The 26,160-nt window shown below is 50.0% G+C and overlaps 1 protein-coding gene across 1 annotated transcript in view; it reads right to left on the bottom strand.

Annotated features, from left to right (window-relative positions):
* Nucleotides 1-1,540: 1,540 nt before the first annotated feature.
* The window catches only part of LOC147110139 (B-cell receptor CD22-like), a gene marked incomplete at its 5' end in the record, with an annotated part of 58,856 nt that continues 34,236 nt past the window's right edge, over nucleotides 1,541-26,160 (bottom strand). The window contains 6 exon segments of the mRNA XM_086002471.1: nucleotides 1,541-1,716; nucleotides 5,767-5,947; nucleotides 5,949-6,056; nucleotides 6,269-6,273; nucleotides 8,796-9,071; nucleotides 11,917-12,198. Coding sequence (XP_085858597.1) covers nucleotides 1,541-1,716; nucleotides 5,767-5,947; nucleotides 5,949-6,056; nucleotides 6,269-6,273; nucleotides 8,796-9,071; nucleotides 11,917-12,198 — 1,028 coding nt within the window.

Raw genomic sequence — 26,160 nt, 5'->3', positions numbered from 1 at the left:
CACCAGGATGGACCCAAAGAGCCGGAACTGCGGAGAAACCCATCCAACCATAGGCGCGGCGGGTCCTCTGTGTCCAGGCACAGGCTCTGGGCCTCCCTTATCTGCTTTTTACCCTCAGCACAAGCTCTTTCGGTGCTTGCTGTCTGTTTCCATGGAGATAAGGCAACCCAGGAACTTGAGTACAACAGGTTCCAACTGTAAATAAATTCTAGACTTTAACATACTTTCCCCTGATTCTAACAGAGGAGAAATGAGACTAAATTAATAAAACTGTAAACTAGCAAGCTTAATATTAAACTACAATCTAGCAAAGCTTAATGCTGAAAATTAGCAAAAGGGATTTGTATTTGGTGATGTTTCAATGACTCACAAAGCTTTGCGCGTTCCCACAGATTTAGAAAGAGATAAAAGAGAAGCTACAGGTGGCTCTGAGTCTGTCTTGTTCTTTCCCTCGCTGTTATAGCAATGAGCAGTGTGTTTGTGCAATAATAAGGCTGCTTGTGATGCCCCCCAGCACCTGCGGTCAGCAGACGTTCCAAGGCAGTACGTTTTTGCAGAACAGTAGCTTTTAGAGAAAAGCTTAGGGTCATTTAACTCTTGCAATGCCTAATCCCTCAACCTATCCTGAAAACCACTACAACTTATATTTGTATCGTGCCTCAAATGTAATAAACCATCCCGAGGCACTTCACAGGAGCGTTATCAAACAAAAAACAAAATTTGAAGCTGAGGTTTATAAGGAGATATTAGGACAGATGACAAAAAGCTTGGTCAAAGAGGTCGGTTTTAAGGAGTGTCTTAAAGGAGGAGAGAGAGGCGGAGAGGTTTAGGGAGGGAATTCCAGAGCTCGGGGCCCAGGCGGCTGAAGGCATGGCCGCCAATGGTGGAGCAATGGAAATCGGGGGGATGCGCAAGAGGCCAGAATTGGCAGAGTGCAGAGGTCTAGGGGGATTGTAGGGCAGGAGCAGATTACAGAGATACGGAGGGTTGTAGGGGCTGGAGGAGGTTACAGAGTTTGGCTGGGTTGTAGGGGCTGGAGGAGGCTACAGAGATAGGGAGAGTTGTAGGGGGCTGGAGGAGTTTACAGAGATAGGGAGAGTTGTAGGGGCTGGAGGAGTTTACAGAGATACGGAGGGTTGTAGGGGGCTGCAGGAGGTTACAGAGTTGGGAGAGTTGTAGGGGGCTGGAGGAGGCTACAGAGATAGGGAGAGTTGTAGGGGCTGGAGGAGGCTACAGAGATAGGGAGGTTTGTAGGGGGCTGGAGGAGTTTCCAGAGATAGGGAGAGTTGTAGGGGCTGGAGGAGTTTCCAGAGATACGGAGGGTTGTAGGGGGCTGCAGGAGGTTACAGAGTTGGGAGAGTTTTAGGGGGCTGGAGGAGGTTACAGAGATAGGGAGGTTTGTAGGGGCTGGAGGAGATTACAAAGATAAGGAGTGGTGAGGCCAGGGAGGGATTTGAAAACCAGGATGAGAATTTTACAATCTATAACGGCTGTGGTGGCGAGCGCTCGTCTTCTGTCTGTTGTCCGATGGAATAAGTGGTCAGGCCGCTGATTCCCGCCGATTCCCGACTCCCGGCTCCTCACAGCTCCCAACAGGCTCTCGGCTTTCGTTAACTGTCCTTCGGTCCCAAACGCCGACCCCAGCGACGGTAGCGATGACGGCGAGAATGAATATAGCAGCTCGTATTCCCAGGATCTGAATCGAGTGCAGAGTGCCTGGAAACGTACAGCAAGAAACGAGGACTTACTCTCCGCTTTCGATCCGCTCGCTGTGTGATCAGCAAACCAGCTTAATATTACTGGAATATTTGGTGTAAACATTCAAACATCTACTAAAAACATCTGTAACCAATGATTTCATGGCAAACTCTCTGAGAGGGAGCGATTGTAACTGACTCCTCGGGGTGGGACACTGGTGTTAGTGGACTGTTTCACACCCTGTCCAAGGTCCCCATCTATTGACGTGGGCAGGGTTGTGCTGTACAATGATCTGGAAACATTTAACACTGGGTGAAAATTCATCACGGGCAGTTGTGCAGTTCGGGCGCTGACGCTTCGGACTCCCGTTACACGCCCCGCTTAATAATCACTTCTGCTCGTTCCCCAGAGAGTGGTGAGAATGGGGAACTCGCTCCCACAGGGAGTGGTCGAGGCGAAGAGCAGAGATACATTTAAGGGGAAGCTGGATAAACACACGAGGGAGAAAGGAATAGAAGGATATGGTGATGGGGTGAGATGGAGATGGGTGGGAGGAGGCTGGTGTTGATGGGGTGAGATGAAGAGGGGTGGGAGGAGGCTGGTGTTGATGGGGTGAGATGAAGAGGGGTGGGAGAGGCTGGTGTTGATGGGGTGAGATGAAGAGGGGTGGGAGGAGGCTGGTGTTGATGGGGTGAGATGAAGAGGGGTGGGAGGAGGCTGGTGTTGATGGGGTGAGATGAAGAGGGGTGGGAGGAGGCTGGTGTTGATGGGGTGAGATGAAAAGGGGTGGGAGGAGGCTGGTGTTGATGGGGTGAGATGAAGAGTGGTGGGAGGGGGCTGGTGTTGATGGGGTGAGATGAAGAGGGGTGGGAGGAGGCTGGTGTTGATGGGGTGAGATGAAGAGGGGTGGGAGGAGGCTGGTGTTGACGGGGTGAGATGAAGAGGGGTGGGAGGAGGCTGGTGTTGACGGGGTGAGATGAAGAGGGGTGGGAGGAGGCTGGTGTTGATGGGGTGAGATGAAGAGGGGTGTGAGGAGGCTGGTGTTGATGGGGTGAGATGAAGAGGGGTGGGAGGAGGCTGGTGTTGATGGGGTGAGATGAAGAGGGGTGGGAGGAGGCTGGTGTTGATGGGGTGAGATGAAGAGGGGTGGGAGGAGGCTGGTGTTGATGGGGTGAGATGAAGAGGGGTGGGAGAGGCTGGTGTTGATGGGGTGAGATGAAGAAGGGTGGGAGGAGGCTGGTGTTGATGGGGTGAGATGAAGAGGGGTGGGAGGGGGCTGGTGTTGATGGGGTGAGATGAAGAAGGGTGGGAGGAGGCTGGTGTTGATGGGGTGAGATGAAGAGGGGTGGGAGGAGGCTCGTGTTGACGAGGTGAGATGAAGAGGGGTGGGACGAGGCTGGTGTTGACGAGGTGAGATGAAGAGGGGTGGGAGGAATCTGGTGTTGAAGGGGTGAGATGAAGAGGGGTGGGAGGAGGCTGGTGTTGATGGGGTGAGATGAATAGGGTTGGGAGAAGGCTAGTGTTGATGGGCTGAGGTGAAGAGGGGTGGGAGGAGGCTGGTATTGATGGGGTGAGATGAAGAGGGGTGGGAGGAGGCTGGTGTTGATGGGGTGAGATGAAGAGGGGTTGGAGGAGGCTGATGTGGATGGGGTGAGATGAAGCGGGGTGAGAGGAGGCTGATGTGGATGGGGTGAGATGAAGAGGGGTGGGAGGAGGCTGATGTGAATGGGGGGAGATGAAGTGGGGTTGGAGGAGGCTGGTGTTGATGGGGTGAGATGAAGAGGGATGGGAGGAGGCTGGTGTTGATGGGGTGAGATGAAGAGGGGTGGGAGGAGGCTGGTGTTGTTGGGAGAGATGAAGAGGGGTGGGAGGAGGCTGGTGTTGATGGGGTGAAATGAAGAGGGGTGGGTGGAGGCTGGTGTTGATGGGGTGAGATGAAGAGGGGTGGGAGAAGGCTGCTGTTGATGGGGTGAGATGAAGAGGGTCGGGAGGAGGCCGGTGTTGATGGGGTGAGATGAAGAGTGATGCGAGGAGGCTGGTGTTGATGGGGTGAGATGAAGAGGGGTGGGAGGAGGCTGGTGTTGATGGGGTGAGATGAAGTGGGGTGGGTGGAGGCTGGTGTTGATGGGGTGAGATGAAGAGTGGTGGGAGGAGGCTGCTGTTGATGGGGTGAGATGAAGAGGGTTGGGAGGAGGCTGCTGTTGATGGGGTGAGATGAAGAGGGTTGGGAGGAGGCCGGTGTTGATGGGGTGAGATGAAGAGTGATGGGAGGAGGCTGCTGTTGATGGGGTGAGATGAAGAGGGTTGGGAGGAGGCCGGTGTTGATGGGGTGAGATGAAGAGGGGTGGGAGGAGGCTGGTGTTGTTGGGGTGAGATGAAGAGCGTTGGGAGGAGGCTGGTGTTGATGGGGTGTGATGAAGAGGGGTGGGAGGAGGCTGGTGTTGATGGGGTGAGATGAAGAGGGGTGCGAGGAGGCTGCTGTTGACGGGGTGAGATGAAGTAGCCAGTACAGGGCATGGCGCGAATCATGTCATCTTTACTCAGGGAGCGATCACAGGCTTGAGGGAAATGACTTGATCCAGCTCTCTCCTCACGTACACACACCATCTCACGTAAATCACAAAGTATTTTCTGTCCTGTAAGTTTTATTTTTAATGCATTTTCGGGATGTGGGCGTCGCTGGCGAGGCCGGAATTTATTGCCCATCCCTAGTTGCCCCTTGAGAAGGTGGTGGTGAGCCGCCTTCTTGATCCGCTGCAGTCCGTGTTGTGAAGGTGCTCCCACAGTGCTGTTAGGGAGGGACTATGTTACAGCTTGCCATGAACAGAGGGACAACCAGTAAACTAAGACAAGAGTATATATAAACAAGGCGAAAATATATTTATAAACTCAGGGATATACCTGTTTATACACTGTATGAATGGAACCGCGTTTATGTGTTCAACCATAAATGTATTTTGATGCTTTGGCAACATAAGATGTACCTTATCATGCCAATAAAGCGATTTGTATTGTATTGTATTGTATTGAGTACCAGGATTTTGACCCAGAGACGATAAAGGAATGGCCGATATATTTCCAAGTCAGGATGGTGTGTGTGACTTGGAGAGGAACTTGGAGGTGGTGGTGTTCCCATGCGCCTGCTGCCCTTGTCCTCCTAGGTGGAAGAGGTGGCGGGTTTGGGAGGTGCTGCCGAAGAAGCCTTGGCGAGTTGCTGCAGTGCATCTTGTAGATGGTCCACACTGCAGCCACGGTGCGCCGGTGGTGGAGGGACTGGATGATTAAGGTGGTGGATGGGGTGCCAATCAAGCGGGCTGCTTTGTCCTGGATGGTGTCGAGCTTCTTGAGTGTTGTTGGAGCTGCACTCATCCAGGCAAGTGGAGAGTATTCCATCACACTCCTGACTTGTGCCTTGTAGATGGTGGAAAGGCTTTGGGGAGTCAGGAGTTGAGACACTCTCCACAGAATGCCCAGCCTCTGACCTGCTCTTGTTGCCACAGTATTTATGTGGCTGGTCCAGTTAAGTTTCTGGTCAATAGTAACCCCCAGGATGTTGATGGTGGGGGATTCGGCGATGGTACCGCCGTTGAATGTCAAGGGGAGGTGGTTAGACTCTCGCTTGTTGGAGATAGTAATTGCCTGGCACTTGTGTGGCGCGACTGTTACCTGCCACTTATCAGCCCAAGCCTGAACGTCCTCCAGGTCTTGCTGCATGCGGGCACGGACTGCTTCATTATCTGAGGAGTTGTGAATGGGACTGAACACTGTGCAGTCATCAGCGAACATCCCCATTTCTGACCTTATGTTGGAGGGAAGGTCATTGATGAAGCAGCTGAAGATGGTTGGTCCTAGGACACTGCCCTGAGGAACTCCTGCAGCACTGCTGTGTAACTATGTGAACCATCATCTCTCCATAATACAGGTGGCCAATAGCTTGGTCACTGAGGTAGGATTTAAGGAGGGTCTTAAAGGAGGTGAGGGAGAGAGTTGGAGAAGTTTAGGGAGGGAATTCCTGAGTTTGGGGAACTAGGCGGCTGAACAGAGAGCGATCCCGAGACGTTCTCTCACCTTTGACCCACAGATAAACCTTGAGCATGGCCTCTCCGTGCCGGTTCCTACCCGAGCAGTAGACCGTCGCTTCCGCCTCTCCCTCGCCCTCCCTCAGGGTCTGGGAGCCAGTCAGCAGCTGGCTGTTGCTGACCCGCCACACCAGGAAAGGGCCGCGCGTTTGACTGCTGCTGACGTTGGCGAAGGGGGAGATGCCAGGTGAGGTCTCCGGGCCGGTTGGATCCGGCCGCGCCGACGCAGGGGACACCCTGGGCATTCCGAGTGCAGTGCGACTTCGGGGAAAGCTCCGGCTCATTTGCGGAGGGAAGAACAACAATTAAGCGACTCCCTTGCAGCGTGAGACCGTAAGGCTGAACCTAACGATGCATTGTGTTAGCAGGCAACCTCCTCCCTCCCCTGGTCTACAAGCAGACGTCTCGAGTGAGCACGGGACACTTCCTAGTGGAGTATGCGGAACAGGCTTTATTAATGAGTGGATTAAGCGATCAGCTCGACCTCACACTTTATCTTCAAGTTGTAACGTTCGAGCTCTCTGAAGAGCTACTGAAAACCAGGCTTCTCGATCCACCATATTCTGCCTACATCAGAGGCACGTGTCACAGATAAGACTGCAGGACGGATCTATTCCTGAATCCTTCACACAGGAACAGGAGGAGGCCATTCAGCCCCTCGAGCCTCTTCCGCCTTTCAATGAGACCATGGCTGGTCAGCGACCTAACTCTATCTACCCGCCTTTGGCCCATATCCCTTCAAACCACCACCCCAGCCGACAACACAATCCAGAGGCTGCCTACACTCTGGGACAAGACAAACCGCCCAACACCCAGTCCATTCCTGCATCTTGTGGGGTTTAAACCCTACAGGGAGAGCAGGTGTAGCTTTCCATAAGTAATAGATTGGCTTGTAAAATGTAAACCATTTTAAAGTCATACTTTATTTCCAATTAAATCTGTCCCAAATTGGGGAGTAGAATGCGTTGGAGACAAGCACAGGCTGAAGAGCTGGAAGACGCAAGGATTGAATACTGCAACGCCACCACTGGTGGGAGGGTGTAATTACAGCGTGTCATGGAAACATAGAAACATGGAAGATAGGAGCAGGAGTCGGCCATTCGGCCCCTCGAGCCTGTTCCGCCATTCAATGAGATCATGGCTGATCATCCAAATTCAGTACCCTGTCCCTGCTTTCTCCCCATATCCCTTGATCCCTTTAGCCTTAAGAAATATATCCAACTCCTGCTTGAATATATTTAATGAATTGTCCTCAACTGCCTTCTGTGTTAGAGAATTCCACAGGTTCACCACTCTCTGGGTGAAGAAATTCCTCCTCATCTCAGTCCTAAATGGCTTACCCCTTATCCTTAGACTGTGTCCCCCTGGTTCTGGACTCCCCGCCATCGGGAACATCCTTCCTGCATCTAGTCTGTCTAGTCCTGTTAGAATTTTATAAGTTTCAATGAGATCTCCTCTCATTCTTCTAAACTACAGCGAGTATAATCCCAGTCGACCCAATCTCTCCTCATACGTCATTCCTGCTATCCCAGGTATCAGTCTGGTGGATCTTCGCTGCATTCCCTCCATGGCAAGAGCATCCTTCCTCAGATTAGGCGACCAAAACTGCACACAATACTCAAGGTGCGGTCTCACCAAGGCCCTGTACAACTGTAGCAAAACACCCTTGCTCCTGTACGCGAACCCTCTCGCTACGAAGGCCAACATACCATTTGCCTTCTTAACCGCCTGCTGCACTTGCATGCTTACCTTCAGTGACTGGTGCACAAGGACACCCAGGTCTCGTTGCACTTCCCCTTCTCCCAATCTATTGCCGTTCAGATAATAATCTGCCTTCCAGTTTTTGCCAGCAAAGTGGATAACCTCGCATTTATCCACATTATACTGCATCTGCCATGCATCTGCCCAATCACCCAACCTGTCCAAATCATCCTGGAGTTTCTCTGCATCCTCCTCACAGCACACACACACACCCAGCTTTGTGTTGTCTGCAAACTTGGAGATATTACATCTAGTTCCCTTGCCTAGATCATTAATATATATTGTGAATAGCTGGGGTCCAAGCACTGATCCCTGCGGTACCCCACTAGTCACTGCCTGCCACTCGGAAAAAGACCCGTTTATTCCAACTCTTTGCTTCCTGTCTGCCAACCAGTTCTCGATCCAAGTCATTACCTTACCCCCAATCCCATGTGCTTTAACTTTGCACGCCAATCTCTGATGCGGGACCTTATCGAAAGCCTTCTGAAAGTCCAAATACACCACATCCACTGGTTCTCCCTTATCTATTTTACCAGTTACATCCTCAAAAAATTCCAGTAGATTAGTCAAGCATGATTTACCTTTTGTAAATCCATGTTGACTTTGTCCGATCCTGTCACTGTTTTCCAAGTGCTCTGCTATTACATCTTTTATAATGGACTCTAGCATTTTCCCCACTACCGATGTCAGGCTTACCGGTCTATAATTCCCCGTTTTTTCTCTACCACCTTTTTTGAATAGTGGGGTAACATTAGCTACCCTCCAATCCATGGGACCTGTTCCAGAGTCTATCGAATTTTGGAAGATGACAAGCAATGCATCTACTATTTCTCGGGCCACTTCCTTAAGTACCCTGGGATGTAGATTATCAGGCCCTGGGGATTTATCGGCCTTCAATCCCATCAATTTCCCTAACACCATTTCCCTACAAATACTGATTTCATTCAATTCCTCCCTTTCATTAGACCCTATGTTCCCCGACATCTCTGGGAGGTTATTTGTGTCCTCCTTTGTGAAGACAGAACCAAAGTATGTATTTAATTGGTCAGCCATTTCTTTGTTCCCCATTATAAATTCCCCTGATTCTGACTGCAAGGGACCTACGCGTGACGTTTACATAGGCAGTGTTCATTGGTGATGTGGGCACTAGACTTAATGGGAAAAGTGGACACTGGACAGGTGACGACAGGATGTACGCTCCTCACAGACAGGAAGTGACTGAGTTTTAATATCAGACAGATAGAGGAAAGTACTTACATTCCACACGCAGTTGTACAATGGTGGACCTGCCCATCCCCAATGGGTTCCTCGCTGTGCAGTAGAAACCGCCATCATCCTCTCGTGTTACGTGTCTGAAGTAGATGGACCGAGCACTTGTGTCTAACTGGGTGATCGTGTCTCCGTCGATCCTGAACCAGGTGTAACTCGATGCCGGGGGGACGCTCTTGCTGGAGCAGGTTAACGTGATGTTGCTTCCCTCTCGTATTCCGCCCGTGGCTCCGCTGATGGCCACTGTCGTCTCCTTGGGTGGATCTGGAGCAAGAGCAGAGGCGAGTCAGCGGGTAATTCCAACGCTCTCCCGGCCGAGGCTCCCGGCTTCCACCCTCAGTATCTTCAGCTCCTCCGGAAACTGCTGCCGCGTGTCCCACTCACCCATCACCCCTCTGCTGATCGCTGACCTTCATTGGCTCACGGTCCAGCAACGCCTTGAATTTAAAACTCTCATCCCCATGTCCCAATCTCTCCATGGCCCTCGCCCCTCTCCCTATCTCTGTAACCTCCTCCAGCCCCACAACCCTCCCTATCTCTGTAACCTCCTCCAGCCCCTACAACACTCCCTATCTCTGTAACCTCCTCCAGCCCCCTACAACTCTCCCTATCTCTGCAACCTCCTCCAACCCCACAACCCTCCCTATCTCTGGAACCTCCTCCAACCCCACAACCCTCCCTATCTCTGTAACCTCCTCCAGCCCCTACAACCCTCCCTATCTCTGTAACCTCCTCCAGACCCTACACCCCTCCCTATCTCTGTAACCTCCTCCATCCCCACAACCCTCCCTATCTCTGTAACCTCCTCCAGCCCCTACAACCCTCCCTATCTCTGTAACCTCCTCCAGCCCCTACAACCCTCCCTATCTCTGTAACCTCCTCCATCCCCACAACCCTCCCTATCTCTGTAACCTCCTCCAGCCCCTACATCCCTCCCTATCTCTGTAACCTCCTCCAGTCCCACAACACTCCCTATCTCTGTAACCTCCTTCAGCCCCACAACTCTCCCTATCTCTGTAACCTCCTCCAGCCCCACAACCCTCCCTATCTCTGTAACCTCCTCCAGCCCCTACAACCCTCCCTATCTCTGTAACCTCCTCCAGCCCCCTACAACTCTCCCTATCTCTGTAACCTCCTTCAGCCCCACAACTCTCCCTATCTCTGTAACCTCCTCCAGCCCCATACAAACCTCCCGATCTCCGTAACCTCCTCCAGCCCCACAACCCTCCCTATCTCTGTAACCTCCTCCAGCCCCATACAAACCTCCCGATCTCTGTAACCTCCTCCAGCCCCTACAACCCTTCCTATCTCTGTAACCTCCTCCAGCCCCACAACTCTCCCTATCTCTGTAACCTCCTCCAGCCCCACAACCCTCCCTATCTCTGTAACCTCCTCCAGCCCATACAAACCTCCCGATCTCTGTAACCTCCTCCAGCCCCTACAACCCTTCCTATCTCTGTAACCTCCTCCAGCCCCTACAACCCTTCCTATCTCTGTAACCTCCTCCAGCCCCCTACAACCCTCCCTATCTCTGTAACCTCCTCCAGCCCCTACAACTCCCAATCTGTGTAACTTTCTCCAGCCCCTACAACCCTCCCAATCTCTGTAACCTCCTCCAGCCCCCTACAACCCTCCCTATCTCTGTAACCTCCTCCAGCCCCTACAACCCTCCCTATCTCTGTAACCTCCTCCAGCCCCTACAACCCTCCCTATCTCTGTAACCTCCTCCATCCCCACAACCCTCCCTATCTCTGTAACCTCCTCCAGCCCCTACATCCCTCCCTATCTCTGTAACCTCCTCCAGTCCCACAACACTCCCTATCTCTGTAACCTCCTTCAGCCCCACAACTCTCCCTATCTCTGTAACCTCCTCCAGCCCCACAACCCTCCCTATCTCTGTAACCTCCTCCAGCCCCTACAACCCTCCCTATCTCTGTAACCTCCTCCAGCCCCCTACAACTCTCCCTATCTCTGTAACCTCCTTCAGCCCCACAACTCTCCCTATCTCTGTAACCTCCTCCAGCCCCATACAAACCTCCCGATCTCCGTAACCTCCTCCAGCCCCACAACCCTCCCTATCTCTGTAACCTCCTCCAGCCCCATACAAACCTCCCGATCTCTGTAACCTCCTCCAGCCCCTACAACCCTTCCTATCTCTGTAACCTCCTCCAGCCCCACAACTCTCCCTATCTCTGTAACCTCCTCCAGCCCCACAACCCTCCCTATCTCTGTAACCTCCTCCAGCCCATACAAACCTCCCGATCTCTGTAACCTCCTCCAGCCCCTACAACCCTTCCTATCTCTGTAACCTCCTCCAGCCCCTACAACCCTTCCTATCTCTGTAACCTCCTCCAGCCCCCTACAACCCTCCCTATCTCTGTAACCTCCTCCAGCCCCTACAACTCCCAATCTGTGTAACTTTCTCCAGCCCCTACAACCCTCCCAATCTCTGTAACCTCCTCCAGCCCCCTACAACCCTCCCTATCTCTGTAACCTCATCCAGCCCGCTACAACCCTCCCTATCTCTGTAACCTCCTCCAGCCCCACAACCCTCACTATCTCTGTAACCTTCTCCAGCCCCTACAACCCTCCCTATCTCTGTAATCTCCTCCAGCCCCTACAACCCTCCCTATCTCTGTAACCTCCTCCAGCCCTTCGACCCTCCCTATCGCTGTAATCTCCTCCAGCCCCTACAACCCTCCCTATCTCTGTAACCTCCTCCAGCCCCCTACAACCCTCCGAGATCTCTGCGCTCCTCCAATTCTGGCCTCTTGAGCATCCCCCGATTTCAATCGCTCCACCATTGGCGGCCGTGCCTTCAGCCGCCTGGGCCCCGAGCTCTGGAATTCCCTCCCTAAATCTCTCCGTCTTTCTCGTTCCTCTTTTAAGACGCTCAGAAAAATTTGACATCGAACCACATAAATAGATATTAGGACTTGGTCAAAGAGGTCTGTTTTAAGGAGCGTCTTAAGGAGGAGAGGCCAAGAGTTCAGGTGTGTGTGTTGTATCCACGTGCGAGAGTGTGTCATAGACATTGTAAATTCCACAGTCTCCCGCGGATATTCATTTGTTTGCATTTGGAGAGATGTGGAAGTATCTGTAGACTCACGTTCCACAGTGATGGTTATGGTCCTCTCCACTGCTCCATGTCCATTCTCCGCCACACACTGATAGTCTCCAGCGACCTTGGGTGCAACGTGAGGAATCTCCAACCACAGCTCGTTGTTGGAACTTGTTCTGTTCAGTGTGACACCATGATGTTGCCAGGTCAGGTTAGAAGCCGGGAAGTTCACGGCAGAGCAGAGCATCGCTGTAGATTCCCCTTCTTTTATATGGATCGAGGAACTATCAATCATATCACGAGAAGTAATGGAGAGATTCCGTGGGGCGTCTAAAGACAAATAAAGATCAGTTAATGTACATTGGCTGTGAAGCACTTTGAGAGACCCTGAGAATGTCAAAGGTGTGATATCAAAGCAAGTTCCTTCATCACAAAGCACATAATCCAAGCAGACACTTTAGTGCAGCACTGAGGGAGCGCCACACTGTGGGGGGGCAGTACTGAGGGAGTGCCGCACTGTCGGAGGGGCAGTACTGAAGGAGTGCCACACTGTCGGAGCAGCAATACTGAGGGAGCGCCGCACTGTCGGAGGGGCAGCACTGAGGGAGTGCTGCACTGTCGGAAGTGCAGTACTGAGGGAGTGCCGCACTGTTGGAGGGGCTGTACTGAGTGAGTGCCGCACTGTCGGAGGGGCAGTACTGAGGGAGCGCCGCGCTGTCGGAGGGGCAGTACTGAGGGAGCGCCGCACTGTCGGAGATGCTGCCTTTTGCATGAGACATTAAACCGTGGCCCTCTCTGTCCTCTCAGGTGTATGTAGATTGTCCCATGACACTATTCAATGAAGAGTCCTAGCTGTAAAATACAGTTGATCTTGTCATCGGAAGGTTGCTGCTTGTGGGATCTTGATCTGCGCAATGTAGACTAGCATGGGTAATGTTGAATTAAGGATGTCCGTACAGTGAGTGCGAGGGTCTGCTCCAATGAACCAGATGGATATCTGACTCTGCAGGTGAGAGTTTGTCCGTGGTGTTTGAGTGATGGAATCAGGGACAGAACAGAAGTACATGTCAGAGTGACGCCATGCTGAGTTACAGTGTTTGAGACTGACCCGGGTATGTCAGTGTGATTGACCCAGGTTAAGACAGGTGCTGTTCCAGTGCACATGGTGTTGTAGGTGCAGCTTACGTTCACACGCTGAAGGAAATAATCACTGCAATACAGAGAAATTATATTGTGTCAAAGGATCAGGATAGTGAAACGGTTTGGGTGGAGATAACGAATAATAAGGGGGAAAAACCACTAGTGGGTGGTGTCTATAGGCCTCCTAACAGTTGCAACTCTGTTGGACGGAGTATTAATCAGGAAATAGTTGGGGCTTGTAATAAGGGAACAGCTATAATTATGGGGGATTTTAACTTTCATGTTAACTGGACAAATCTAATTGGGCAGGGCAGCCTTGAGGAAGAGTTCATTGAGTGTATTAGGGATGGGTTTCTTGAGCAGTATGTAACTGAATGGACCAGGAGGCAAGCAACCTTAGATCTGGTCCTGTGTAACGAGACAAGATTAATTAAAAATGTCCTAGTAAAGGATCCCCTTGGAATAAGTGACCATAACATGGTTGAATTCCATATTCAATTAGATTGTGAGAAGGTTGGATCTCAAACAAACATACTGAGCTTGAATAAAGGAGACTATGAAGGTATGAGAGCGGCATTGATTAGAGTGGACTGGGAAAATAGATTAAAGGGTAAGACGGTACATGATCAGTGGTGTACATTCAGGGAGTTATTTTACAACTTTCAAGAAAAATATACTCCACTGAGGAAAAAAGGGTGTAAAAGAAAAGACAGCCATCCGTGGCTAAGTAAAGTAATAAAAGGATAGTATCCAACTAAAAACAAGGGCATATAAGGTAGCCAAATCTAGTGGGAGGATAGAAGATTGGGAAGTTTTTAAAAGACAGCAAAAAATAACGAAAAGATTGATTAAGATTGGGAAGATAGATTATGAAAGTAAATTAGCAAAAAATATAAATACAGATAGTAAGAGTTTCTGTAGTTATATAAAAAGAAAAAGGGTGGCTAAGTAAATGTTGGTCCCTTAGAGGATGAGACCGGGAAATTAATGGTGGGAAACATGGAGATGGCAAAAACGCTGAACAAATATTTTGTATCAGTCTTTAGAGTAGAGGACACAAAGAAAATCCCAACACTGGACAAACAGTGGGCTCCAGGGGGGGAGGAGCTATATACGATTAAAATCACTAAGGAAGTGGTACTCGGTAAAATAATGGGACTTAAGGCGGATAAATCCCCTGGACCTGATGGCTTATATCCTAGGGTCTTGAGGGAAGTGGCGGTAGGGATTGTGGATGCATTGGTAATAATTTTCCAAAACTCCCTGGACTCAGCAAAGGTCCCGGCAGTTTGGAAAACTGTATATCACACTGTACAGGTTAGGTAGCGGGTATATCACACTGTACAGGTTAGCTGGAGGGTATATCACACTGTGCAGTTTGGGTAGAGGGTATATCACACTGTACAGTTGGGTAGAGGGTATATCACACTGTACCGATTGGGTAGAGTGTATATCACACTGTACATGATGGGTAGATGGTATACCACACAGTACAGGATGGGTAGAGGCTATATCTCACTCTGTAGGTTGGGTAGATGGTATATCACACTGTACAGATTGGTAGAGAGTGTATCACACTCTATAGGTTGGGTAGTGGGTATATCACACTCTATTGGTTGGGTAGAGTGTATATCACACTGTACAGGTTGGTTAGAGGGCATATCACACTTTACAGGTTGGGTAGAGGGTATATCACACTCTACAGGTTGGGTAGATGGTATATCACATTGTACAGTTTGGGTGGAGGGTAAATCACACTGCATCGGTTGGGTAGAGAGTATATCGCACTCTATAGATTGGGTAGAGGGTATATCGCACTCTATAGTTTGGGTAGAGGGTATATTACACTCTATAGGTTGGGTAGTGGGTATATCACACTCTATTGTTTGGGTAGAGTGTATATCACACTCTATAGGTTGGGTAGTGGGTATATCACACTGTACAGGTTAGGTAGAGGGTATATCAAACGCTATAGGTTGGGTAGAGGTTATATCACACTGTACAGGTTGGGTAGAGTGTATATCACACTCTATAGGTTGGTAGAGGGTATATCACACATAACAGTTTGGGTAGAGGGTATATAACACTGTACCCATTGGATAGAGTGTATATCACACTGTACAGGTTGGGTAGAGGCTATATTTCACTCTGTAGGTTGGGTAGATGGTATATCACACTGTACAGATTGGGTAGAGAGTGTATCACACTCCATAGGTTGGGTAGAGTGTATATCACACAGTACAGGTTGGTTAGAGGGTATATCACACAGTACAGGTTGGGTAGAGGGTATATCACACTGTGCAGGATGGGTAGAGGGTATATCACACTGTGCAGGTTGGGTAGAGGGTATATCACACAGTACAGGTTGGTTAGAGGGCATATCACACTGTACAGGTTGGGTAGAGGGTATATCACACTGTGCAGGTTGGGTAGAGGGTATATCACACAGTACAGGTTGGTTAGAGGGCATATCACACTGTACAGGTTGGGTAGAGGGCATATCACACTGTACAGGTTAGGTAGAGAGTATATCGCACTCTATAGTTTGGGTAGAGGGTACATCACACTGTACAGGTTGGGTAGAGGCTATATCACACTCTATAGGTTGGGTAGAGGGTATATCACACTCTATAGTTTGGGTAGAGGGTATTTCACACTCTACAGGTTGGGTAGATGGTATATCACACTGTACAGGTTGGGTAGAGGGTATATCTCACTGCATAAGTTGGGTAGAGAGTATATCACACTGTACAGGTTGGGTAGAGGGTATATCACACTGTACAGGTTAGGTAGAGGGTATATCACACTCTATAGGTTGGGTAGAGGGTATATCACACTGTACCCATTGGGTAGAGGGTATATCACACTGTGCAGGTTGGGTAGAGTGTATATCACACTGTGCAGGTTGGGTAGAGGGTACATCACACTGTACAGGTTGGGTAGAGTGTATATCACACTGTATAGGTTGGGTCGATAGCATAACACACTTTACATGTTGGGTAGAGGGTATATCACACTGTACAGGTTGGGTAGAGGATATATCACACTGTACAGGTTGGGTAGAGTGTATATCACACTGTATAGGTTGGGTCGATAGCATAACACACTTTACATGTTGGGTAGAGGGTATATCACACTGTACAGGTTGGGTAGAGGGTATATCACACTCTACAGGTTGGGTAGACGTTAAGTCACACTCTCTAGGTTTGGTAGAGGGTATATTACACTGTACAGGTTGGGTAGAGTGTATATCACACTGTATAGGTTGGGTAGAGGGTGTATCACACTGTACAGTTTGGGTAGAGTGTGTAGCACACTCAAGGTTTGGTAGCGTGTATATCACCCTGTATATGTTGGGTATAGCGCATATCACACTGTGCAGGTTGGGTAGAGTGTATATCACACTCTATAGGTTGGGTAGAGGGTATTTCACAATGTACAGGTTGGGTAGAGGGTATAGCATACTGTACAGGTTGGGTAGAGGGTATATCACACTTTTCCCATTGGGTAGAGTGTATATCACACTGTATAGGTTGGGTAGAGGGTATATCACACAGTAAAGGTTGGGTAGAGGGTATACCACACTGTACAGGTACCACACTGTACAGGTTGGGTAGAGTGCATATCACACTCTATAGTTTGGGTAGAGTGTATATCATACTGTATAGGTTGGGTAGGGGATATATATAACATATTATTGGTTGCGTAGAGGATATATCACACTGTATAGATTGGGAAGAGGATATATCACACTCTATACATTTGGTAGAGTGTATATCACACTGTGCAGGTTCAGTAGAGGGTATATCACATTCTATAGGTTGGGTAGAGTGTATATTACACTGTACCCATTGGGTAGAGAGTATATCACACTGTACAGGTTGGGTAGAGGGTATATCACACTGTACAGATTGGGTAGAGGGTATATCCCACTGTGCGGGTTGGGTAGAGGGTATATCACACTGTACAGGTTGGGTGGAGGGTATATCACAGTTTATAGGTTGGGTAGAGGGTATATCATACTGTACAAGTTTGGTAGAGTGTATAGCACACTGTATAGGTTGGTAGCGTGTGTATCACACTGTACAGATTGGGGAGAGTGGATATCACACACTAAATGTTTGGTAGAGGGTATATGACACTGTATAGGATGGGTAGAGGGTATATCACACCCTATAAGTTGGGTGGAGAGTATATCAAACTGTATAGGTTGGGTAGAGGGTATATCACACTGTAAAGGTTGGGTAGATGTTAAGTCTCACTCTCTAGGTTTGGTGGAGGGTATATCACACTGTACAGGTTGGGTAGAGTGTATATCACACTGTATAGGTTGGGTAGAGGGTGTATCACACTGTACAGTTTGGGTAGAGTGTGTAGCACACTCAAGGTTTGGTAGCGTGTATATCACACTGTATATGTTGGGTATAGTGCATATCACACTGTGCACGTTGGGTAGAGTGTATATCACACTCTATAGGTTGGGTAGAGGGTATTTCACAATGTACAGGTTGGGTAGAGGGTTTGGCATACTGTACAGGTTGGGTAGAGGGTATATCACACTTTTCCCATTGGGTAGAGTGTATATCACACTGTATAGGTTGGGTAGAGGGTATATCACACTGTAAAGGTTGGGTAGAGGGTATACCACACTGTACAGGTACCACACTGTACAGGTTGGGTAGAGTGCATATCACACTCTATAGGTTGGGTAGAGTGTATATCATACTGTATAGGTTGGGTAGGGGATGTATATAACATTTTATTGGTTGGGTAGAGGATATATCACACTGTATAGATTGGGTAGAGGATATATCACACTCTATACATTTGGTAGAGTGTATATCACACTGTGCAGGTTCAGTAGAGGGTATATCACATTCTATAGGTTGGGTAGAGTGTATATTACACTGTACACATTGGGTAGATATTATATCTCACTGTACAGGTTTGGTAGAGGTTATGACACACTGTACCCATTGGGTAGAGAGTATATCACACTGTACAGGTTGGGTAGAGGGTATATCACACTGTACAGATTGGGTAGAGGGTATATCCCACTGTGCGGGTTGGGTAGAGGGTATATCACACTGTACAGGTTGGGTGGAGGGTATATCACAGTTTATAGGTTGGGTAGAGGGTATATCATACTGTACAAGTTTGGTAGAGTGTATAGCACACTGTATAGGTTGGGTAGCGTGTGTATCACACTGTACAGATTGGGGAGAGTGTATATCACACACTAAATGTTTGGTAGAGGGTATATGACACTGTATAGGATGGGTAGAGGGTATATCACACCCTATAAGTTGGGTGGAGAGTATATCACACTGTATAGGTTGGGTAGAGGGTATATCAACCTGTAAAGGTTGGGTAGAGCGTATACCACACTGTACTGGTTGGGTAGAGTGCATATCACACTCTATAGGTTGGGTAGAGTGTATATCATACTGTATAGGTTGGGTATGGGATATATATAACATTTTATTGGTTGGGTAGAGGATATATCACACTGTATAGTTTGGGTAGAGGGTATATCACACTGTATAGATTGGGTAGACGATATATCACACTCTATATGTTGGGTAGAGTGTATATCACACTGTGCAGGTTCAGTAGAGGGTATATCACATTCTATAGGTTGGGTAGAGTGTATATTACACTGCACACATTGTGTAGATATATCTCACTGTACAGGTTTGGTAGAGGGTATGTGATATACCTATCAATTCGTCCAATAAAAAGCGACGAGTTAGGAACGTAACTAAAGGTTTTTATTGACTAAATAACAGAGCCCACCCTCGTGGGTGATCGGGTCCAACAAGGAGGAATACCAGCCAGTCGACTACCTTTATACCTGGGCAGGTAGGTGGAGCCATGGGCGGAGTCGGAGGTGGTCAGCCCAGGTATAACAGCGCGACAAGAGGCGACCTCGTATCGTGATACAACAGTGATAACGGTGATAACAATACAACAGTGATAACTATCGTGTAACGATAAAAGTGGTTTACCACATTCACCCCTTGTTTAGATTTGAGTCCGGCGGGGTGAAGTGTACTACCAGTTCTGGTATGTCAGTCTGTCCGGAGGCCTCGTAAGCCTCTCCGATCGTCGCAGCGGCGGTGCTGCATTATCCGGTGTTAGTGCTGGTGTCTGCGTGGTCGGCGAAGGCTCGTGGGGTTCCGGCATGCCGTCTACCTGGGCTGGAATTGGGGGGGTGGTGGGGGGGGGTAAAGGTGGTGTCTCCGGAGTGCCCGAGGGTGCGAGGTCTCGTAAAGAGACTGTGTCCTCCCGCCCGTCTGGGTAAGCCACGTAGGCGTACTGGGGGTTGGCGTGCAGGAGGTTCACCCTCTCGACCAGGGGGTCTGTTTTATGGGCCCTCACGTGCTTTCGCAGCAAGACGGGCCCCGGAGAGGTCAGCCAGGTTGATAGAGTGGTTCCCGTAGTCGACTTCCTGGGGAAAACAAACATTCGTTCATGGGGGGTGGCGTTAACGGCAGTGCAAAGTAGTGACCGGATGGAGTGCAGCGCTGTCGGGAGGACTTCCTGCCAGCGGGAGGTTGGGAGGCCCTTAGACTTTAAGGCTAAGAGGACGGCCTTCCATACCGTCGCGTTCTCTCTTTCCACCTGGCCGTTCCCTTGGGGGTTGTAGCTGGTGGTCCTACTTGCTGCAATACCTCTCGCTAGTAGGAACTGACGGAGTTCCTCGCTCATGAAAGAGGAGCCCCGGTCACTATGTATATAGTTTGGGAACCCGAACAAGGCGAAGAGGTCGTTCAGGCATTTAATGACCGTGGTACTGGTCATGTCTGGGCAGGGGAAGGCAAAGGGGAAACGGGAGTACTCATCAACAATGTTGAGGAAGTACACGTTACGGTCAGAGGACGGGAGGGGCCCCTTAAAGTCGATGCTCAGGCGCTCGAAGGGGCGGGTGGCCTTGATCAGGCTTGCTCTGTCCGGCCTAAAGAAGTGCGGTTTGCACTCGGCACAGGTCTGGCAGTTCCTGGTTATGGTCCTGACCTCCTCGATGGAGTAGGGCAGGTTGCGGGCCTTAATGAAGTGGTAAAGTCTGGTGACCCCGGGGTGGCAGAGGTCGTTGTGGAGGGTCTGAAGTCTATCACTTTGCGCGCTGGCGCATGTAATTCGTGACAGAGCATCGGGGGGTTCGTTCAGCTTACCTGGCCGGTACAAGATATCATAATCGTAGGTGGAGAGCTCGATTCTCCACCTCAAGATCTTGTCATTCTTGATTTTGCCCCTCAGCTTGTTATTAAACATAAAAGCGACCGAACGTTGGTCGGTAAGGAGGGTAAATCGTTTGCCTGCCAGGTAGTGCCTCCAGCGTCGTACCGCCTCCACAATCGCCTGGGCCTCCTTCTCGACCGACGAGTGTCGGATCTCAGGGCCCTGTAGGGTCCTTGAGAAGAAGGCCACCGGTCTCCCCTCCTGGTTAAGGGTGGCGGCTAGGGCGAAGTCGGATGCATCGCTCTCGACTTGGAAGGGGATGGACTCATCCACTGCGTGCATAGTGGCCTTGGCAATGTCTCCCTTAATGAGGGAGAAGGCTGCGCATGCTTCCTCTGTAAGGGGGAAGGATGTGGACTTCATGAGGGGTCTGGCTTTGTCCGCATAATTGGGCACCCATTGGGCATAGTAGGCGAAGAGCCCCAGGGTTCTCTTAAGTGCCTTAGGGCAGTGGGGGAGGGGTAGCTCCATGAGGGGGCGCATTCTTTCGGGGTCGGGGCCGATGAGTCCGTTCTCTACTACACAGCCAAGGATGGCAAGGCGCGAGGTGTTAAACACACATTTCTCCTTATTGTAGGTGAGGTTCAGCCGTTGGGCTGTACGGAGGAATTTCTCCAGATTCACGTCGTGGTCCTGCCGGTCGCGGCCGCAGATGGTGACGTTATCTAGGTAGGGGAATGTGGCCTGCAGTCCGTTCTGGTCAACCATCCGGTCCATCTCCCTTTGGAAGACCGAGACCCCGTTGGTGACACCGAAGGGGACCCTAAGGAAGTGGTATAGGCGCCCATTCGCCTCGAAGGCGGTGTACTGGCGGTCCTCGGGGTGGATAGGGAGTTGGTGGTAGGCCGACTTAAGGTCGATGGTCGAGAATACGCGGTATTGTGCAATCTGATTGACCATGTCAGATATGCGGGGAAGGGGGTATGCGTCCAGCTGGGTGTATCTGTTTATGGTCTGGCTGTAGTCGATGACCAGGCGATTTTTATCACCGGTCTTAACGACCACGACCTGGGCACGCCAGGGGCTGTTGCTCCCCTCGATGATGCCCTCCTTCAGGAGACGCTGCACCTCAGAGCTAATGAAAGCTCTGTCCCCAGCGCTGTACCGCCTGCTCTTGGTAGCGACGGGTTTGCAGTCGGGGGTGAGGTTAGCGAACAGGGAAGGTGGCGGCACCTTGAGGGTGGATAGGCTGCAGGTGTTACGCGGTGGGCGGTTTAACATTCGCTGGTTGTCGACTGTGAGTGGGGGGAGGGGTCCACCGTATGCTAGGGTTACACTTTGGAGGTGGGATTGGAAGTCCAGCCCTAGTAGGACGGCAGCGCAGAGCTGGGGGAGGACGAGGAGTTTAAAGTTTTTATACTCTGTACCCTTAACCGACAAGGTCACAGCACAGTAGCCGCTAATGTCCGTGGTGTGGGACCTCGATGCCATCGAGATTCGGTTGCGCGTTGGCAGGACAGGGAGGGAGTAGTGGCTCACCGTGTCTGGGTGGATGAAGCTCTCCATGCTTCCGCTGTCGAACAGGCAGGTCGTGGCGTGGCCGTTTACTTTGATGTCCATCATCGACTTGGACAGGTGGTGTGGGCGGGCTTGATCCAGAGTGACGGAGGCTAGCGTGTAGGTAAGCGAGTCGTTGTCGTCTGCGGGCGAGGCGGTCGTCGGGTCCGGGGGCCCGGTGGCAGTCGGGCGTGGTGGGTAAAATGGCGTCTCCCACGAGGTAGGACAAAATGGCGGAGAAGATGGCTGCCCCCATAACTCACATGAGGCACTATTGGGGTTGGTTGCCTTGATCAAAGATGGCCGCCCCCATGACTCACGTGTGGGGATACTGGCCTCAGTTGCCATGAAAGAAGATGGCCGCCCCCACAGTTCGCATGAGGCACTGCTGGCCTCTGAAGATCCGCTCCTGCAGGCCTTAGAGAAGTGGCCTTTCTTCCTGCAGGTTGCGCAGGTAGAGTTCCTGGCTGGGCAGCGCGACCTCGTATGCTTCTCCTGGCCGCAAAAGAAGCAGCCGGCGGCCCGATCGCGGGTGCCCGATGTCGGAGCCGGTACCGGGGGTGGCGGGCCCGGTCGGGTCCGGGACGCCGACGCTGAGGTAGGTCCCGGGGGCGGCGCTGCGAAGGGTATTGCGGTAGGGGTCGGGCCCGAGTCCCAGGGTCGCGAGCAGTACCTGGAAAACGCCTCCTGGTCCTGATGGGCCACCTCCAGGGAGAGAGCTAGGGCTTCAGCTTTGTCCAGGTCGAGGTCTTTAGCTTCAAGCAGTCTTTGCCGTGAGTAGTCGGACCGTAGGCCTTTCACAAAGGCATCGCGGATATTATCTTCCGTATTTTCAACAGCCGTCACCGCTTTAAAGTCACAGTTCCTGCCGAGTGCTCTTAGCGCCCGTAAAAATTCAGCTACAGACTCTCCTGGCTGTTGCGGGCGGGATCTTAGGAGGTGCCTGGTGTACATGTAATTTACCGGGCTGCGGTACTGCTGTTTCAGTAGGTTGATAGCGGCCTCGTACGTAGTCGTGTCCTGGATGAGTGCGTATACTCTCGGGCTCGCTTGGGCGTTCAGAAGTCTTAGTTTGGATCTCTGCGGGGCGCCGGATTCTTCCAGGTAGGATTCGAAGCAGTCCAGCCAGTGTTTGAAGTTGAGGGCTGCGTTTGCTGCCTGTGGGTTTAGATCCAGGTACGGTGGTTTGAGGGCTTGCAGCCAAGCCGGCTGGTGTGGCTGTGCTTCTGGGAGGGCTTCTGGCTGGCCAATAGTAGACATCTTTAAAATTTAGTCAATAAAATTGATATACCTATCAATTCGTCCAATAAAAAGCGACGAGTTAGGAACGTAACTAAAGGTTTTTATTGACTAAATAACAGAGCCCACCCTCGTGGGTGATCGGGTCCAACAAGGAGGAATACCAGCCAGTCGACTACCTTTATACCTGGGCAGGTAGGTGGAGCCATGGGCGGAGTCGGAGGTGGTCAGCCCAGGTATAACAGCGCGACAAGAGGCGACCTCGTATCGTGACACAACAGTGATAACGGTGATAACAATACAACAGTGATAACTATAGTGTAACGATAAAAGTGGTTTACCACAGCATGTCACACAGTACCCATTGGGTAGGGGGTATATCACACTGTACACGTTGGGTAGAGGGTATATCACACTGTACAGGTTGGGTAGAGGGTATATCACACTGTACATGTTGGGTAGAGAGTATATCACACTGTACAGTTTGGGTAGAGAGTATATCACACTTTACAGGTTAGGTAGAGGGTATTTCACACTCTACAGGTTGGGTAGAATGTATATCACACTGAACATGTTGAGTGGGGCGTATATCACACTCTATAGGTTGGATAGAGTGTATATCACACTGTACAGGTTGGTTAGAGTGTATATCACACTGCATAGTTTGGGTAGATGGTATATCACACTGTACAGGTTGGGTAGAGGGTATATCACACTGTATAGGTTGGGTAGAGGGTGTATCACACTGTACAGGTTCGGTAGAGATTATGTCACACACTAAAGGTTTGGTAGCATGTATATCACACTGTTTAGGTTGGGTAGGGAGTATATCACACTGTGCAGGTTGGGTAGAGTGTATATCACACTCTATGTTGTGTAGAGTGTATATCACGATGTACAGGTTTGGTAGAGGGCATATGAAACTGTACAGGTTGGGTAGAGGGTATATCACACTGTATCCATTGGGTAGAGTGTATATCACATTGTATAGGTTGGGTAGAGGGTATATCACACTGTATAGGTTGGGAAGAGGGTATATCACACTGTACAGTTTTGGGCAGAGGGCATATCACACTCTAGGTTGGGTAGAGGGTATATCTCACTGTACAGGTTGGGTAGAGGGGATATCACACTTTACAGGTTGGGTAGAATGTATATCACATTGTACAGGTTGAGCAGGTGGTATATCACACTATAGCTTGGGTAGGGGGTATATCACACTGTGCAGGTTGGGTAGAGGGTATATCACACTGTACAGGTTGGGTAGAGTGTATATCACACTCTGTAGGCTGGGTAGAGAGGATATCACAATGTACAGGTTGGGTAGAGGGTATAGCACACTGTACAGGTTGGGTAGAGGGTGTTTCACACTGTACCCATTGGGTATAGTGTATATCACACTGTATAGGTTGGGTAGAAGGTATATCACACTGTACAGGTTGGGTAGAGGGTATATCACACTGTATAGGTTGGGTAGAGTGTATATCATACTATATAGGTTAGGTAGGGGATATATCACAATTTATTTGTTGGGTTAAGGATATATCACACTGTATAGTTTGGGTAGAAGGTATATCACACTGTATAGGTTGGGTAGAGGGTATATCACACTCTATAGGTTGGGTAGAGGGTATATCACACTGTACAGGTTGGGTAGATGTTATATCACACTGTACAGGTTGGGTAGAGGGTATATCACACTGTACCCATTGGGTAGAGGGTAAATCAACCTCTGCAGGTTGGGTAGAGGATATATCACACTGTACAGGTTTGGTAGAGGGTATATCACACTGTGCAGGTTGGGTAGAGGGTATATCACACTGTACAGGTTGGGTAGAGGGTATATCACACTGTACTGGTTTGGTAGAGGGTATATCACATTGCATAGGTTGGGTAGTGGGTGTCTCACACTGTACAGGTTGGTTAGAAGGTATATCACACTGTACCCATTAGGTAGAGAGTATATCACACTGCGCAGGTTGGGTAGAAGGTATATCACACTTTACAGGTCGGGGAGAGGGTCTATCATACTGTACATGTTGGGTAGAGTGTATATCCCACTGTACAGCTTGGGTAGAGTGTGTATCACACTGTACACGTTGGGTAGAGGGTATATCACACACTAAATGTTTGGACCAGGGTATATGATATTGTATAGGATGGCTAGACGGCATATCACACTTTATAGGTTGGGTAGAGGGTATATCACAGTATACAGGTTGGGTAGAATGTATATCACACTTTACAGGTTGAGTAGGGGGTATATAACACTCTATAGCTTGGGTAGGGGGTAAATCACACTGTACAGATTGGGTAGAGGGCATGTCACACCGTACAGGTTGGGTAGAGTGTATATCTCACTCTAACGGTTTGGTAGAGGCTATGCCACACTTTATAGGTTGGGTAGAGGGTATATCACACTCTATAAGCTGGGTAGAGGGTATATCACACAGTACAGGTTGGGTAGATGCTATATAACACTGTACAGGTGGGTAGAGGGTTTATCACACTGTACCCACTGGGTAGAGGGTAAATCACTCTGTGCAGGTTGGGTAGAGGGTATATCACACTGTACAGGTTGGGTAGAGGGTATATCACACTGTACAGGTTGGGTAGAGGGTATATCACACTGTACAGTTTGGGGATGGGGTATATCACACTGCATAGGTTGGGAAGAGGGTATATCACACTTTACAGTTTGGGAAGAGGGTATATCACATTCTACAGGTTGGGTAGAGGGTATATCACAATCTACAGGTTGGGAAGAGGGTATGACTCACTCTCTAAATTGGGTAGAGGGTATATCACACTTTACAGGTTGGGTAGAGTGTATATCACACTATATAGGTTGGGTAAAGGGTATCTCACACTACAGGTTGTGTAAAGGGTATATCACACTGTACCCATTGGGTAGATGGTATATCACACTGTGCAGGTTGGGTAGAGGGTCTATCACACTGTACAGGTTGGGTAGAGGGTCTATCACACTGTACAGGTTGGGTAGAGGGTATATCACACTGTGCAGGTTGGGTAGAGGGTCCATCACACTGTACAGGTTGGGTAGATGGTATATCACACTGTACAGGTTGGGTAGAGTGTATATCACACTGTGCAGGTTGGGTAGAGGGTCTATCACACTGTACAGGTTGGGTAGAGGGTATATCACACTGTACA

Source organism: Somniosus microcephalus, chromosome 12, assembly GCF_052327205.1.
Source record: "Somniosus microcephalus isolate GS21.2 chromosome 12, FLI_Smic_1.0, whole genome shotgun sequence".
NCBI classification, from domain to species: domain Eukaryota; kingdom Metazoa; phylum Chordata; class Chondrichthyes; order Squaliformes; family Somniosidae; genus Somniosus; species Somniosus microcephalus.
The sequence above is the reverse complement of the archived record's forward strand: the minus strand, read 5'-3'. Positions and strand labels throughout refer to the sequence as shown.